The 13,654-nt window shown below is 31.1% G+C and overlaps 1 protein-coding gene across 1 annotated transcript; it reads left to right on the top strand.

Moving 5' to 3' along the window:
• Window positions 1-724: 724 nt before the first annotated feature.
• On the top strand, window positions 725-13,654 carry LOC107448418 (peptidoglycan recognition protein 1). The gene is made up of 5 exons (XM_087159586.1): window positions 725-895; window positions 3,843-3,910; window positions 8,142-8,339; window positions 11,117-11,322; window positions 13,345-13,654. Exons 1-5 carry the CDS (start codon window positions 885-887, stop codon window positions 13,492-13,494), a joined length of 633 nt encoding a protein of 210 aa, XP_087015712.1. The 5' UTR covers window positions 725-884; the 3' UTR covers window positions 13,495-13,654.

Raw genomic sequence — 13,654 nt, 5'->3', positions numbered from 1 at the left:
CTTGGTACATTTTATTAAATTATGTTTTTTAAAAAGACTTTAAAAGTTCAAGTTTTTTAAAACTTATTTTAAAATTTTAAATATGAAGACATGGTTTGAAAATTTACAACTGTAATATACCTAGCCAAACCGACCCTGAAGTCCGGGACTTACCCAGTAATAATTATACTTAGTGTGTAAATGAGTAAGGAAAATTAAGCAAGACATATCTCGTCTATTTGTTAAATTTGGGTTAAATCTTGAAAAGGCATTTTTTGATGTATTAATTTTTTTAAATACGCTTTTTGAGCTGTGTCCATTTCTTTAAACACGCATTGGAGCTGTGTCCGTTTTCCTAAACACTTATTTTAAGCTGAGTTAATTTTCGTAAACACGCATTTTGAGCTGTGTTCATTAAATTTTCATATACTTCAAATATTTTACCAAGCAATTTATAAAACTTCAGATCAATTTTAATAAAATATTTTTAAAGTTTTAGTTTTGAAAGTCCGATGTAGTACCCATAAACAATTTGTTGAACTTTGTATTAAGAATATAATTACCAGCTAATTAGTTTCTTTCTAGAAAAAGAGTAGCATAAAATATTAGAAGATACTTTAATCGCTATGAATCAGTTTGCAATTCTCGTATTATAAATCTTTTTTAAGTACACTCTTATTTACATTTAGAATCAAGACGTTAAGATTTATTTTTAGTTTCATTAGTGAAAACGCATCGCGTATCTCTTAAAATAGAACTCATAATTTGATTTTTTATTTTCTACATTTAATATACGAAATAAATTAGTTTTATTTATTATTTCAATATAAATTATTTGAAAACTGGTTCATTCGGAAAAGATGATTATCAACTTATAAAGTCTTCTTAGCTGAGCAAGGACTAACATGTTTACCAAGTAAGTGAATTTCCATAATCCACTTTTGTTAATATAAATAATTTCTATTCTACTACAATTTTATTAACTCTTGTGTTTTGTGACAGTGAAATCGTAGAAATAAAATTACAACTATTTTATGACTACACAGAGCTCTCAAATTTATAATGGGACTCCGCATGGCACATTTCATTCGGATCTGGACTGCTACAAGCGGAATTTATCGTCATCTTATCAACAGAAAGAATTTTTCATCCGTTAAAATTCGAACCTTTTCCCCTTATCCGACTTGCTAGTCTGTTTAATTTTTAACAAGAAACTCCGTTCCAGATTATAATGCAAACTACAATTGTTTTTTTTTAGTGTTAAAAGTCAAATATGTCTCTCTTTTTTTGACAACTGAAAAAATTTCTCCCTATTATAGACATGAGGAAATTAATAGAACAAAACTAAAAAATGTTCTATCCTCCACTCTGCTATAAACCCACCGATGTACGTGCTCTTAAAAGCTGTAGAATCGAAAGTCCTTTGGTCGGTCACTGAGCCGTACCATGGGTAGAGGGATCTGGAGAAAATTTCCTTCCGCTTCAGATCTATATCTGGATTGAGGAAGTGGCCACACAAATGAGATCACCTCTGCTGAGGTTGAGGATCAAAATTGTGCACCCTCAGGGATGTTTTTCCGACTATTGCCAATGGTCCATTTTGCAGCTCTAGTACGACATAAGTATGCCTACCTTCCTACTAAAGAGAAAAAAGAGAATTAAATTAATTCTTTCTGAAAAATATGTTTTTAAGTTTGAAAAATATGTTTATATGTTTTTAAGTGGACTTAAGTAAATTATTCTATTTTTGCCATACCTAAAGCAAAATACTTAGTGCGCATCTCTTTCGAAAGACATGAGTGGAGTTTGATCTAACTTATAGATGCACCATGCATTTTTGTTTTAGGTGTGGCAAAAGAATTATTTTATTTTGGGCCACTTAACTTAGTTATTAAAATTTTTATTCTATTTTATTATTGGTATTATCTTGCTTTGCGGTCTATTTCAGGTCTTTTACTCACAATTAACCTACCAACTTCGTAAAAAGTTGTTTTAGAAAATTTTGTTGTAAATATATTTAATATCATTGAATTAAATTTAGTATTTGGTTCATAGCCAATCCATTACACGAGAGATTCTGCTCTGGGATATTTTTTCTAATATCCCGCGATTTTTTTTTCATTAACTAGAGAGTTTTGCTTTTACTCTCTTCACTCACGAATCTCTAAGATTTCTAAAATCATTTTTATCGTTTCTTGATGCAAATTGTTAAACCTAAACTGAAAAGAAGTATTTAAGTGAGTGTTCCCAAAATGTTTTATTGTACTAACACAATTGTATTTCCTAAAAGTATTTAAGTATTTTCTAAAGATGAAAATTATTATAATTTTGCCACACCAAAAACAAAAAGCTAATAGTGCACAAAAACATAAAGTGTACTATAGTGAACTGGTGAAAAAAATGGGTTTGGAAGGACATGGGTAGACTTTTAATACTAATTTAAGTTCGTTATGAAAGTTATGGAAAAAATAGAATTATTTTCTTTTTATTACTTAAAAGGAGAAGTGTATGATTGAAAAAAAAAATATAAAGAGTAAAGTAAGATAAAAAAGTTTGTCAATAATTTATTACCATTAGTATTCTTTTTTCTGTATGGAGGTGTTGAAAATATTTTGATTTGCTAAGTGGGTAGCGGTCAGAAAGGTCGGGAATCTATGATTTAATAATCGCAATCTGGAAAATGTAATTTTAATGATACAGCAATTTTGACCTCTTAATCTTATTTTCACTAAATGCTATGAATCTGGAACTAACATGGAGAATCGATAAGATTTTATAAATAATTTAGAAACTCTTTCACCCAAAGTTAATATTCTTCAAAAAAAATTAAGCTCAATATAATTATTCACTTCGTTGGTTATAAAAGTCCCGTATCATGGGAGAATAAAAAATTTAAAAAAAATGATTGTTATAAAATTAGAATTAAATAAGAATTTCAGAAAACTTATATTTTTTAATAAAAAATGTAACGAATACACATTATAATGCAAATGAACATCAGTAAATATTAAGAATAGGAGAAATTTTGTAATCTACTATATCAAATCAATTCGATGCGTATTGTTTTTAAATCAATGCAACGAACAGTGCCGGATTAAGCGTAAGCGGGGCCCTAGGCCATTCAAATTTTTAGGGCCCTTAGATGAATTTTTTTTCTCATATATTTTTTATTTATTCAAATATAAAAAAAGTATTTATATAACTTTTCATTAAGAAAGCATATTTAAAATAAAAATAAATAACAATTAAATTTTACTTTATTTTGTTAAATTAGAACTAAAAAATAATCATAACATTTTATAATCATAACATACATATATATATTTGAAATTGATTTTTTAAAAAAATCATTGTTTTTCTTAATTTTTTAAAATTTATTTTCAAAAAATCATTGTTTTTCTTAATTTTTTAAAATTTATTTTCAAAAAATCCATTTTAAGGGGGCCCCTAATCATTGGGGGCCCCAGGCCATGGCCTAGTCTGGCCTAATGGGTAATCAGGCACTGACAACGAATTATATTTTATTACAGTTCCTTTTATGTATATTATGGTTCTAATAAACAGATAGTAGAATGTATTTAACCTCTTAATTAACAATAAATTGCATTATTACAATGAGAATTGTTTCAATAAGCTGTATCTGCTCCGGCATGTCATAAATCTATTGCATAAGTGAAAAGCCTTTTTACTAATAAAATTTTTTTTATGGGTTTTTTCAAAAAATTTTACATTTTTTCAAAGTTTAAACAAATGTTGTAATACGGAAATTTTTTTAAAAAAATGACTAATCCTGTTTTAATAAGCACACGAGAGATTCGCACATTATAATTTTTACCATTGAAACTTTTTTGTACTTTTTCTAGGCAGAATGTGTTTTATGCGTATTTTAGTTTCGCTATTGGATCATCAATCTGCAGAACATCATCTACAGGTTTTTATTTTTTCTCTTGTACTATTTAAAATGTTATGTAATCCTTTCCATGATCTTCTTTATACATTTCATAAAGAATCGCAGCAGCCATAAAAAGAGCCCGCTCTAAGGATTTTAAATTATTAGTCAGTAAATTAGTCAAAATATCAAAAATATTCGCCAATTTTCGAAAATCTTCTCCAAATGCAAATCTCAGTAATTTTTTTATGATGAATCCCCCCCCCCATAAAAAACTATTTTATGGTATAGTTTACAATATTTAATTAAAATGTTCCATATTTCATAATAAATTAAGTGTCTTAGAGCATAGAGCGTCTTATCATAATAAATTAAGTGTCTTAATTAGTTATCTCTTATATTATTTAGACCCGATTCCAACCGAAAATTACTGTAATCGAGTAAAAAATACTGATTTGTTTAGAAAAATTAATTTTGAGGATCGAGATAAATATGCATTTTCCTTTCCAGTGGAAAAAATCATTCGCCAATATCTTCACCAAAACACAATTTTATTCACGAATTTTATGATTTTATCACATTTTGCGAGGTGGTGAATGCTTAGCGCGGCCACTGCATAAGTGTAATATAAGGTGTCGCGAATTCAAGATATAGCGAAAGTCATTTCATAATCTTGGTTTTGAAAATCTTCTTAAAAGAATTGTCTTATATATAATTCAAACATATACAGTGTGATTCTAAAAAGATGGGCAAAATTTTAGGAAGTGATAGTACACACCAAAGTGAACAATTTTTATCAAAGAATGCATGGTCGAAAACAAAGCGCAAAACCGCTAGAAGGCGTCAAAGTTTATGTTCTTATATGAGGCAAAAATACACCAAGAACGATGAAGTTAAGTTACAAAAGCAAATTTAATGGCATGTGATTACAATAAGTGTTCAAAACAGTGGACGGCAGCGGCTATGCTCGCAATACAACGGCGAAGAAAAGATGGACGAACATTCTGAAACACACCAGGCATATCACGAACTTTCCCTGCAGCGGCCGAAAGCTTGGAGACAAGTAACGCAGCGCAGTAACTCGCAACAGGAATGGAGCTTTCAAGTTTGCATCAAACAACTTTCCAAATGCGCCAGCACTTTTGCGTTTCGTTTTCGGCCATGCATTCTTTGATAAAAATTGTTTGCTTGGGTATGTACTATAACTTTCCTAAAATTTTACCCATCTTTTTAGAATCACCCTGTATACATAAGATCTATTTGTAAGGCCATTATGCTTTTTAATTTTGGCGAAGCTGCTAAATTATTAGAAAATTCTTCGCACTTTATAATTGTTATTTTACTATCCACTTTGCAAAATCTCCCAATGACCTTACAAATGGCAGCTATGCATACACAAGGGCGCCGGCAGCGGGGTGCAAGGGGGTGCACTTGCACCCCCTGGCTTTTTTTTTTCAACAATTAAAGAGACACAGAAAAACAATTTTGTTATAAAAAAATTTATTAAAAAATATTTTTGTTCAAAAAATAATAATTAAGTAATTATTGATACACAACACTTAAAAAATTGTTTAATCAAACAAGAATTGTAATCGTCTCGTTTGCTGTCCAAATCTGTTAATAACTTTTTCAATGAATTCTGAGGCATCTTTTCTTATGCACTTGATGCAAAATGAGCATGCACAAACTTGGCAGATATCTAAGCTATATTTTTAAATTTCATTTAATAAAATATAAATAATATTATATTTTCTATTAGTTATTTAGTTTAACAAAGGTGTATAACACAAACTGACTTCTCACAACTGTAAAACTTCATCAGCACAATAAGTAATAATGTTAAGCGCGCACAAACACGTTAGTACACGAAACTACTGTTCGTAGTTATTTGTGTTTCAAAGTCAGTAGCTAAGCCAGCGCCATCAATACAGTTTCTCGTGGCAAAATTTCTGGCAAAATATCTGGTTAACAATGAAGAAATGTATCTTAAGAAAATTAACAGATGAAAGTATATGTAATAACAAAACAAAATGTAATAACGGAATATTTATAAAATAAAAAAAATTGGGGGAGGGAGGGGTAGTTTGCTAGAGAATTGCACCCCCTTTTATATTATTCTGCCGGCGCCCTTGTGCATACATGAGTCAATTTTATTAATTATACAAACTATTGACTTTTATTGTTATTTGTTTTTGTGCACTCTTTCTGTTAAACCATAATATGGTTCATACTTGGTCCAACCTTCAATTTAAAACCTTATTAAGGTTGCAATGTACGTTTTCGCTGCATTATGATTCAAAGTACTTATGTTATGGTTTCATGCAAAAATAGATCCTCCTTTGCCCTTGTGACATATAAAGCGTTGTCCTGTATCCCGCAGTATTAAATTTAATAGTTGCACACTGTACAGAGAACGAATTTTGGGGAAAAAGAACATCCTTTTGTATAAGTCGGCAATAATTTCTTTGTCCTTAGGCCGAGAACGGAAAAAAGAGAAATGTTCCAATGATTCAAGTCGGGAAATGTTAAAATCAATAAAAATATTTAAATAAAGCGAGTGTAAATTAACAGATAAGGCACCGTTTGCTGTAAATGCACTTTAAACTTTCTTCCACTCCGAAAACGTCAAAAGTTTTCACTTAATACTTTCATCCACAGTGATCTCCGAAATGTTATGTTAAATAAATCGAAAACATCCTGAGATGACAAAAATTATAGGAACCTCTTAATATCGTCCATGGTGGGAGGTTATGCTTAAAATTAGATATTCTCGAAACACTCTTGACACTGTAGATCTAGGAATGTTGAATCCCGTCACAATTTCTGAGATGGAATGTCCTATACGTCTTGCTCTAACTACCATTCCACGTTCAAAGTCTGTTGATTCTCGTTTTGTGGTAATAATTGCTCCAAAAACATTCTAAGGTGAATAAATAGAATACGAATAAAAGTTCTGAAAGTACGTTATCCGTACTTAAATTTTGTGCACAATACTACTGCCATCTATATGTTTGCATGTTGCATTCCCATGAATTTTGCCACCTCAGTATAAATCAATGTGGTACAATTAAATAAGATAACAATAAGAGTTTTCTTCTAGAAATTTCAATTTTTTTGAAAAACACCACTTATAATCTTTTTTTTCACAAAGCTCTTCAATGTAGCCAATATATAAATGCATAATGTGGTTTGAAAGAAAATTATTTCCATTAGTCTGTTAGAATGACTGGTTTCATTCATAGAAAAATGCCACAGTAAAACTCAAAAGCATTTTTAATCATTTTTATAAATGATAGAATTAAGCGCATATGAAATAATAATTAGTTATTATTCAGCCAAATCCCTATGGGTGCAGACTAAATTAAGATAGTATCAGCAAAAGAAAAACAATGTGAATAAAACACAAATAATGGTACAAAAATGAACAATTTATAGTTTCCGTTCTGTAAACAAGAATCTTTCTCAGTATCGAAATATAAAATGACAGGAGGAAGTAACGAGATAAACATGCTACAATAATCGAAAAAAAGTGGTTTAACCAATAAGGGAAGGAGAACAAGTTTGAATAAGATGATAAAAGAGGGGAGATGAGAAAGAGGTAGGATGGAGCAAGATCATGAACTAAATTATGAGAATTTTTATTAAATTATTAAAAGCTTTACTAATCCATTAAAACACAAGGTATCGACAAATTTTTTAAAATACCATTTTGCAAATACGTAAAAACTAGAGACATTCGAACCAGCCATTGCACACTCGTATAATTTCAACGGTAGCGGATAATTTCGTAGACGGGAAATTTGACTGACGCTACCGAAGCAAAGATTTTCGTTCGGTAACAATTATTACGAGGGCGAGTCAATTCTGTCCCGATCCACCGACTTGGTGACCGCTGTTCTAGATAATGGTTTACTATTTTAATTTTCATAGAATTGAGATCTGGGGATTGTGAAGGTCAACACAACAAAGTGAACTCTCTACCATGTTCCACAAGCCAATAATTTTCAATACCCGCAGTAAGGAAGGACGCATCATCCTTTAGAAAGTAAAAGTACCCTTTGGCGTTAGAATAAATTGCCAGTTTAATTGGATATCCATGGCCAGCAACAGTGCTTAGGTAAAATTACTATTGTCACGAAATAGGGATCATAAAACATGCAAACCCTACAGTATTCCTCGATGTTGCTGCAACATTATGACACAATAACTTATTTGCATAAAGCTGTCACGTGGACATAATAAAGTTACCATTCAAAGTATAAATTTTTTCTAGATGTATCAAATGAATGTGAGGGGGTGAAGTTTGTTTCTAGACGACAATGGCAAGCGAGAAATCCGATACGTGAAATGCGAATGAATCTCCCTGTGAACCATGTTATCATCATGCACACAGCTACCAAATATTGCAGGACAGAGGTTCTCTGCGAAAGAGAAGTTCGAGCCATGCAAGACTATCACCTTGATACTAAAGGTAAGAAAAATTGAGCTTCAGACTATCTGCCGTTGAGCTTTTGAACCTATGTGATAGAAACGATTAACAAAAATGATTTATGTTCGACAGTTGATTAGAGTCATCACGATGCACAATTACTGTCTCAATCCTCCAGCTCAGGCTTTCGTGGCTGGGTGGCGCAGTTGGTTTGTCGACGGCCTTCTGAGTCCAAGTCTGCGGGTTCGATCCCCGGCCCAGACACTGGATTTTCGGGATGCAGAAAATCCTCAGCGGCCATGTCGCATGATTATGCGGCATGTAAAAGATCCCTGGAGTGCCTTATTGGCTCTTGGCACTTCCGGCAAAATTAAAAATTCCTAGTGCACTTTAGCATCCAAATAGAGTCTCGGTGCTGCCATCTAGTGCGGCAGAAACTAGACGTCCAAATTAACATGGCAAACGGTATCTCACCCATTGTGGTGGTTCTGAAAGAGTGGATACCACTTATGGAGAACGCACTAGGTCTGCTCATCGGCAAGACTGATTGTGCAGCTCATTGGAAATAAAAAAAAGGTCAGGCTTTCTATAAGTTCTTAGGGGACAACTAGAAATAATATCTTCCACTCAACTTGAAGAAGATACGTATAAGTAAGCTACTTCACATATATTGGAGAGGTTGCAGCCTTAAATACAACTTGTCTCAGGGATTTTTGATATGGTTTAGATCCGGGTTCTGGGGCAGGGCGATTCCTTTAGTTAATCTCATTGTCATCATACTAATCCATGATCAATCTCAAACATGACAGATAGAATTTTCTTTCAGGAAATAGCATAAATACAACCTATGAAATTACTGCAGCACTGTTTTTCAAAAAAGTGCAGTAGGTTTCTGCATTGAGGTTACCATGAATTTGGGGCGAAAGGATTGAGTCCATTCCCGGAGAAATGGCCCCAGACTATAACTCCACCTCCGCCGATACACATGGGTGTTCAATTACTTATTGGTCGATAGTATATAACATTAGTTTTAATAGCATTATTTATCCTTATGTTTTGATTTTACGTTAAATAAGAGTTTATTTTAACTGAAAAAGAATGTTTTGCTTAAAAGTAAAAAGTCAATCCGACTGGATACAGATCCACAAGTATTAAACATCAGGAAAATGTTATTTTTTTAGAAGTATATTCTTAAAACATACAGTCTTCATCTATTAAACATTTAAGCTGTTGGGATGGTAATTTATTGTATACGAAATATCACAAACATCCTTTACATAATGAGAAATAAAATAATGTTCTAACTCTAATAAATTTTCCCAGTCTATACGGAAATGCTTTAGATAGGCTAAACTTGATCTAACAGTCATGGATAACAATTGCAAACTCACAGCAGTTATAAAAATAACATATTATTCGCATTAAAAGCATTATTTAATATTATGACGGTGCCATCGAGAAACAGTCTTGAACGAAGACCGTTTATTTATTGTAGAAACATTTATTTTTCTTCCAAGATTTTTATTTTATAAGCTCGCGCTTAAGTTAATGTCGACGGTAACAAAAAAAAAAAAAAAAAAAAAAAAAAAAGAAAAGAAGAAAAAAAAAGAGAGAGAAAAAGGTGACATGATCGTATAGTTAGTTTATTTACGAACAAAATGTTATTTGTTTTTGTGGAAAATATCACTTTTTTTAATGGAATAAATAATAACGCTGAATGCAAAGCGATCGTGATAGTTGGTGAGTGTTGCCTTCCGGCAAACAAAACTAATAAATATAATATTTTTAAAAATTAAATTTATAAGAGCAAAGTAAAATTGAAAGTTTCGAATGTTATATGTCTTTAAAATCGACACTTTAATTTCCAAATCGATAAAATTGTTAAAGAAATCCAATATATTTATATTTTATAACCTCTTCAGTCTTATAAATAAAATAGTCGGATAAAAGTATTAATAACAATGAAGCTGAAAAAGGCAATGTTCTTTCTATTATAAGCAAAGTTGTTTGGACTCAGGTTTAGAATAATTCTTTTTCTACGATTTAAATTTGAACAATTAAAAATTATCTACAATGTTGTTTGAACATGCTTTTTTTTGGTAATTCGATTTCTAATAAAATGTAAGGGTGAACTTCAGATTTTCACATAAAAATGTTTATCAGATGCTGGGGGGTCTTCAGATTTTCCCACGAAAATTCTTTTCGAATTTTGGTGAGTAACCAATGCAACACACATCATTACATCAGTTGTAATATTTACTGAAATATTTCGTAATAGTTAATTTTTTTCATAGATGTTAGTCTGCAGTAGGAAAGAATTTTTTTAAATTCTGGTGATAGTTTAATATTATGAAAACATTTTTTCGTAATTCCCATTAAATAAACTCTTATTTTATCAATCAAATATGCATAGCACTACGCTTAAATTCAATGATATCTGAAAGCGAGGTATATTCTGTTTATATGTTACGACTGCATCTTTGTTACTGTAACTATTCAAAAAAAAATTTTTTTTTACTAATTAATTCTCATTTACTTATTTTTTTAAATTTTTTTTTATGGTTTCTAAGGTACATTGATACTTAAACATAATTTAATTAATTTTTTTAAGTTAGTTTATAATCTGTTACTACTTAGGTTAATTATAGCCTGTTACGTTAATTGTAGCCTGTTAATATGGAATCGCTTATTATCTTAGTGGTATTTTTTTAAGCTAATTGTAATCTGTTACTACTTAGGTTAATTATAGCCTGTTATGTTAATTGTAACCTGCTAATATGGAATCGCTTATTATCTTAGTGGTAAAGATTTTATTTAAGGTTTCTTTGATTTGGCCTACAATTTCTTGGTTGGAGGAGATGGAAGAGTCTATGAAGCAAGAGGTTGGAATATAATTGAATCAGCTGCGCCCAACTATAATTTCAATTCACATGGTATAGCCTTCATTGGAAATTTTTCGCTTAATATTCCATCTAAATCAATGCTAGACGTCGCTCTTCGATTAATTGATTGCGGTGTACAAAAGGTAAAAATAATTTTATGTTTATTTATTTCAAAGTGTTTAAATTTGATTGATGATACATAATCGTAATACAAGTGAATAAATCATAACTTCTATTCATTGTGGCATTCGGTTAGTTGAATATGAATAGATGAAAAACATTTTTCTATTTTGTTCCGCGTTGAATCTCTTATTTTTCATCTAAAACTAAATGTTTTGTAATTTCAAAAAAAATAAATTTTTTTTCTTCAACCTTAGCTATCAATTTTACAAAATTCAATTTATTCTCTAACCATACACATCTTCATAATATACTTAAAAGTATTGGTGTATAGTTGTCTCCATTTCTGGCATTGAGATAAACTAAATATATTTTTCAGTGTCGGATTGTAGAGCAAAAAATATTAGAAAATTGACAAAATAGCAATCGTTTGAAAGAATTAATGCTAGAATATTACTAAAAATGAGCTTGCTTTTTACACGAAATGTTTTTACAATGATACCACAAATTAATTCTAATGCCCATGACAATATGTGATGTCAGTAAATAAAAAAAATAATAAATAAGCAAAAAATAAATAAATAAACAAATAAAACTGTAACATTTAAAAAGTAAATAAAACTATAAAATTTAAAAAGTAAATAAAACTATAACATTTAAAAAGTAAATAAAACTACAGCATTTAAAAAGTAAATAAAAAATATGACTATATGCACTAGAAAATAGTACAGTTTACTTCGTCAACATATATGGTGGCAACTAGGGGCTGAATGTTTTTTACACTGTACTTAGATAGTTGTACACGTAGTTTTGATAAAACTACGCGAGCTTGTTTTTCTCAGTAACTTTTTTTGTCATGCGGAATATTTTTTCACACGTTATCATAAAGGTTTCGCTGGGGAAAAATTTTTTGTTTTGTTTTCTATTGCATGAGACTGTGGCGTAACTACCACTACAAATATTAAATACCAAATCACTAATATATAAGACATGTTAACTCGATTCTATCTTGAGGTACCTTTTAATAGATGAAGGTTGACATAGTCGATAATTAGTTCTCCTTCATGGGTGACCTGCGAATGTGATATGAAATTGCCAAAATTCATAGATGAAGGTTGACATAGTCGATAATTAATTCCCCACAAGACTTTCTAATGGATCTTGGGATACTTTCACAGCGCTGATTTCAAATCTGCTATCGGTTTCTCTCCGAGTTACAGTGCTTTTATACCATAACATTTCCATTTTATTTTTTGTCAAAATGTACAAGTTTAACAATGTTATATATAACGGGGGAGGGTCACGAAAATGTTGCGGCAAACGCCTAGGGAATTTAAGGCATACCATCAGGATTAAAATTGCTTAGGAAGCCATGCCCGGAAATGTCATACACCACTAAGGGCGTTTCCTATTTAGAACTGTTTCTTCGTGTGCTTCAGAAAAGGGTATGATAGGGGTGCCACGAGCGACGACATGGGTTCCTATGCAATTTAAATCCTGATAATGTGCCCTAATTCCCCTAGAACTTAGTTGCAACATTTACACGACCCTCTGTCATATGTAACGTTTTTAAACTTGTACACTTCAACAAAAAATAAAACTAAAACTGTTATTTTAATGAAAATTTGCAGCTTTAGGAGAAAAACTGTTTTCAGATTTGTCAATCTGAACAGAATTAGGCAAGATCAAGTATTTGTATAAATTCAGCAGAAAATTTGTTCCCGGAGTTATACTTTAGAGTTCACAAATAAAAATCGTCTTTCAGTTTTATCGTCTTTCAGTTTTATCATTTATCATTAAAAAACTAAAAATTAGGCGGCTCTTTTTTAAAAAAAGTGTATAGTTTTTTGCTTCCTTAGATCTATCCATTAAGCTTCCATTCATTAAGCTTTTGCAATCTCAATCGAGATCCTTTTTGTTCGTCACAGGTCTGTGTGGCATAAAAGTGTGAACGAATATTTATGCTCTGTTAAAGTATTTTCTGATGTTTTCCCTTGTGAATTGATTTTTTTTATTAAATAGTGAGTTTTATTAATTTTATATAGGGATACATTACACCTGGTCGAGCAATTCATGGACACAGAGACTGTAGATGCACAGATTCTCCTGGAGAAAATCTATATGAGGTGATAAAACATTGGAAAAATTTCAAAGGTGGACGATTACCCATGTACTTCTGCGATAAGTGGTTATGAAGAAATAAACTGAATACGATCAGGGAAGTTCTGGCCCAGGAGGTTATGGACCTGGAGGATCAGGACCCGGAGATGTTGTTCTATATTATCATGAACAATAAAACGAGCAATACTTAATGAATAGTGTAGGAATTTACTCTGAAGAGGCAAAAAAACTGGT

The sequence above is a fragment of the Parasteatoda tepidariorum genome, chromosome 3, assembly GCF_982258835.1.
Source record: "Parasteatoda tepidariorum strain Cologne lab strain chromosome 3, Ptep-v5.0, whole genome shotgun sequence".
Taxonomy (NCBI): Eukaryota; Metazoa; Arthropoda; class Arachnida; order Araneae; family Theridiidae; genus Parasteatoda; species Parasteatoda tepidariorum.
The sequence above is the reverse complement of the archived record's forward strand: the minus strand, read 5'-3'. Positions and strand labels throughout refer to the sequence as shown.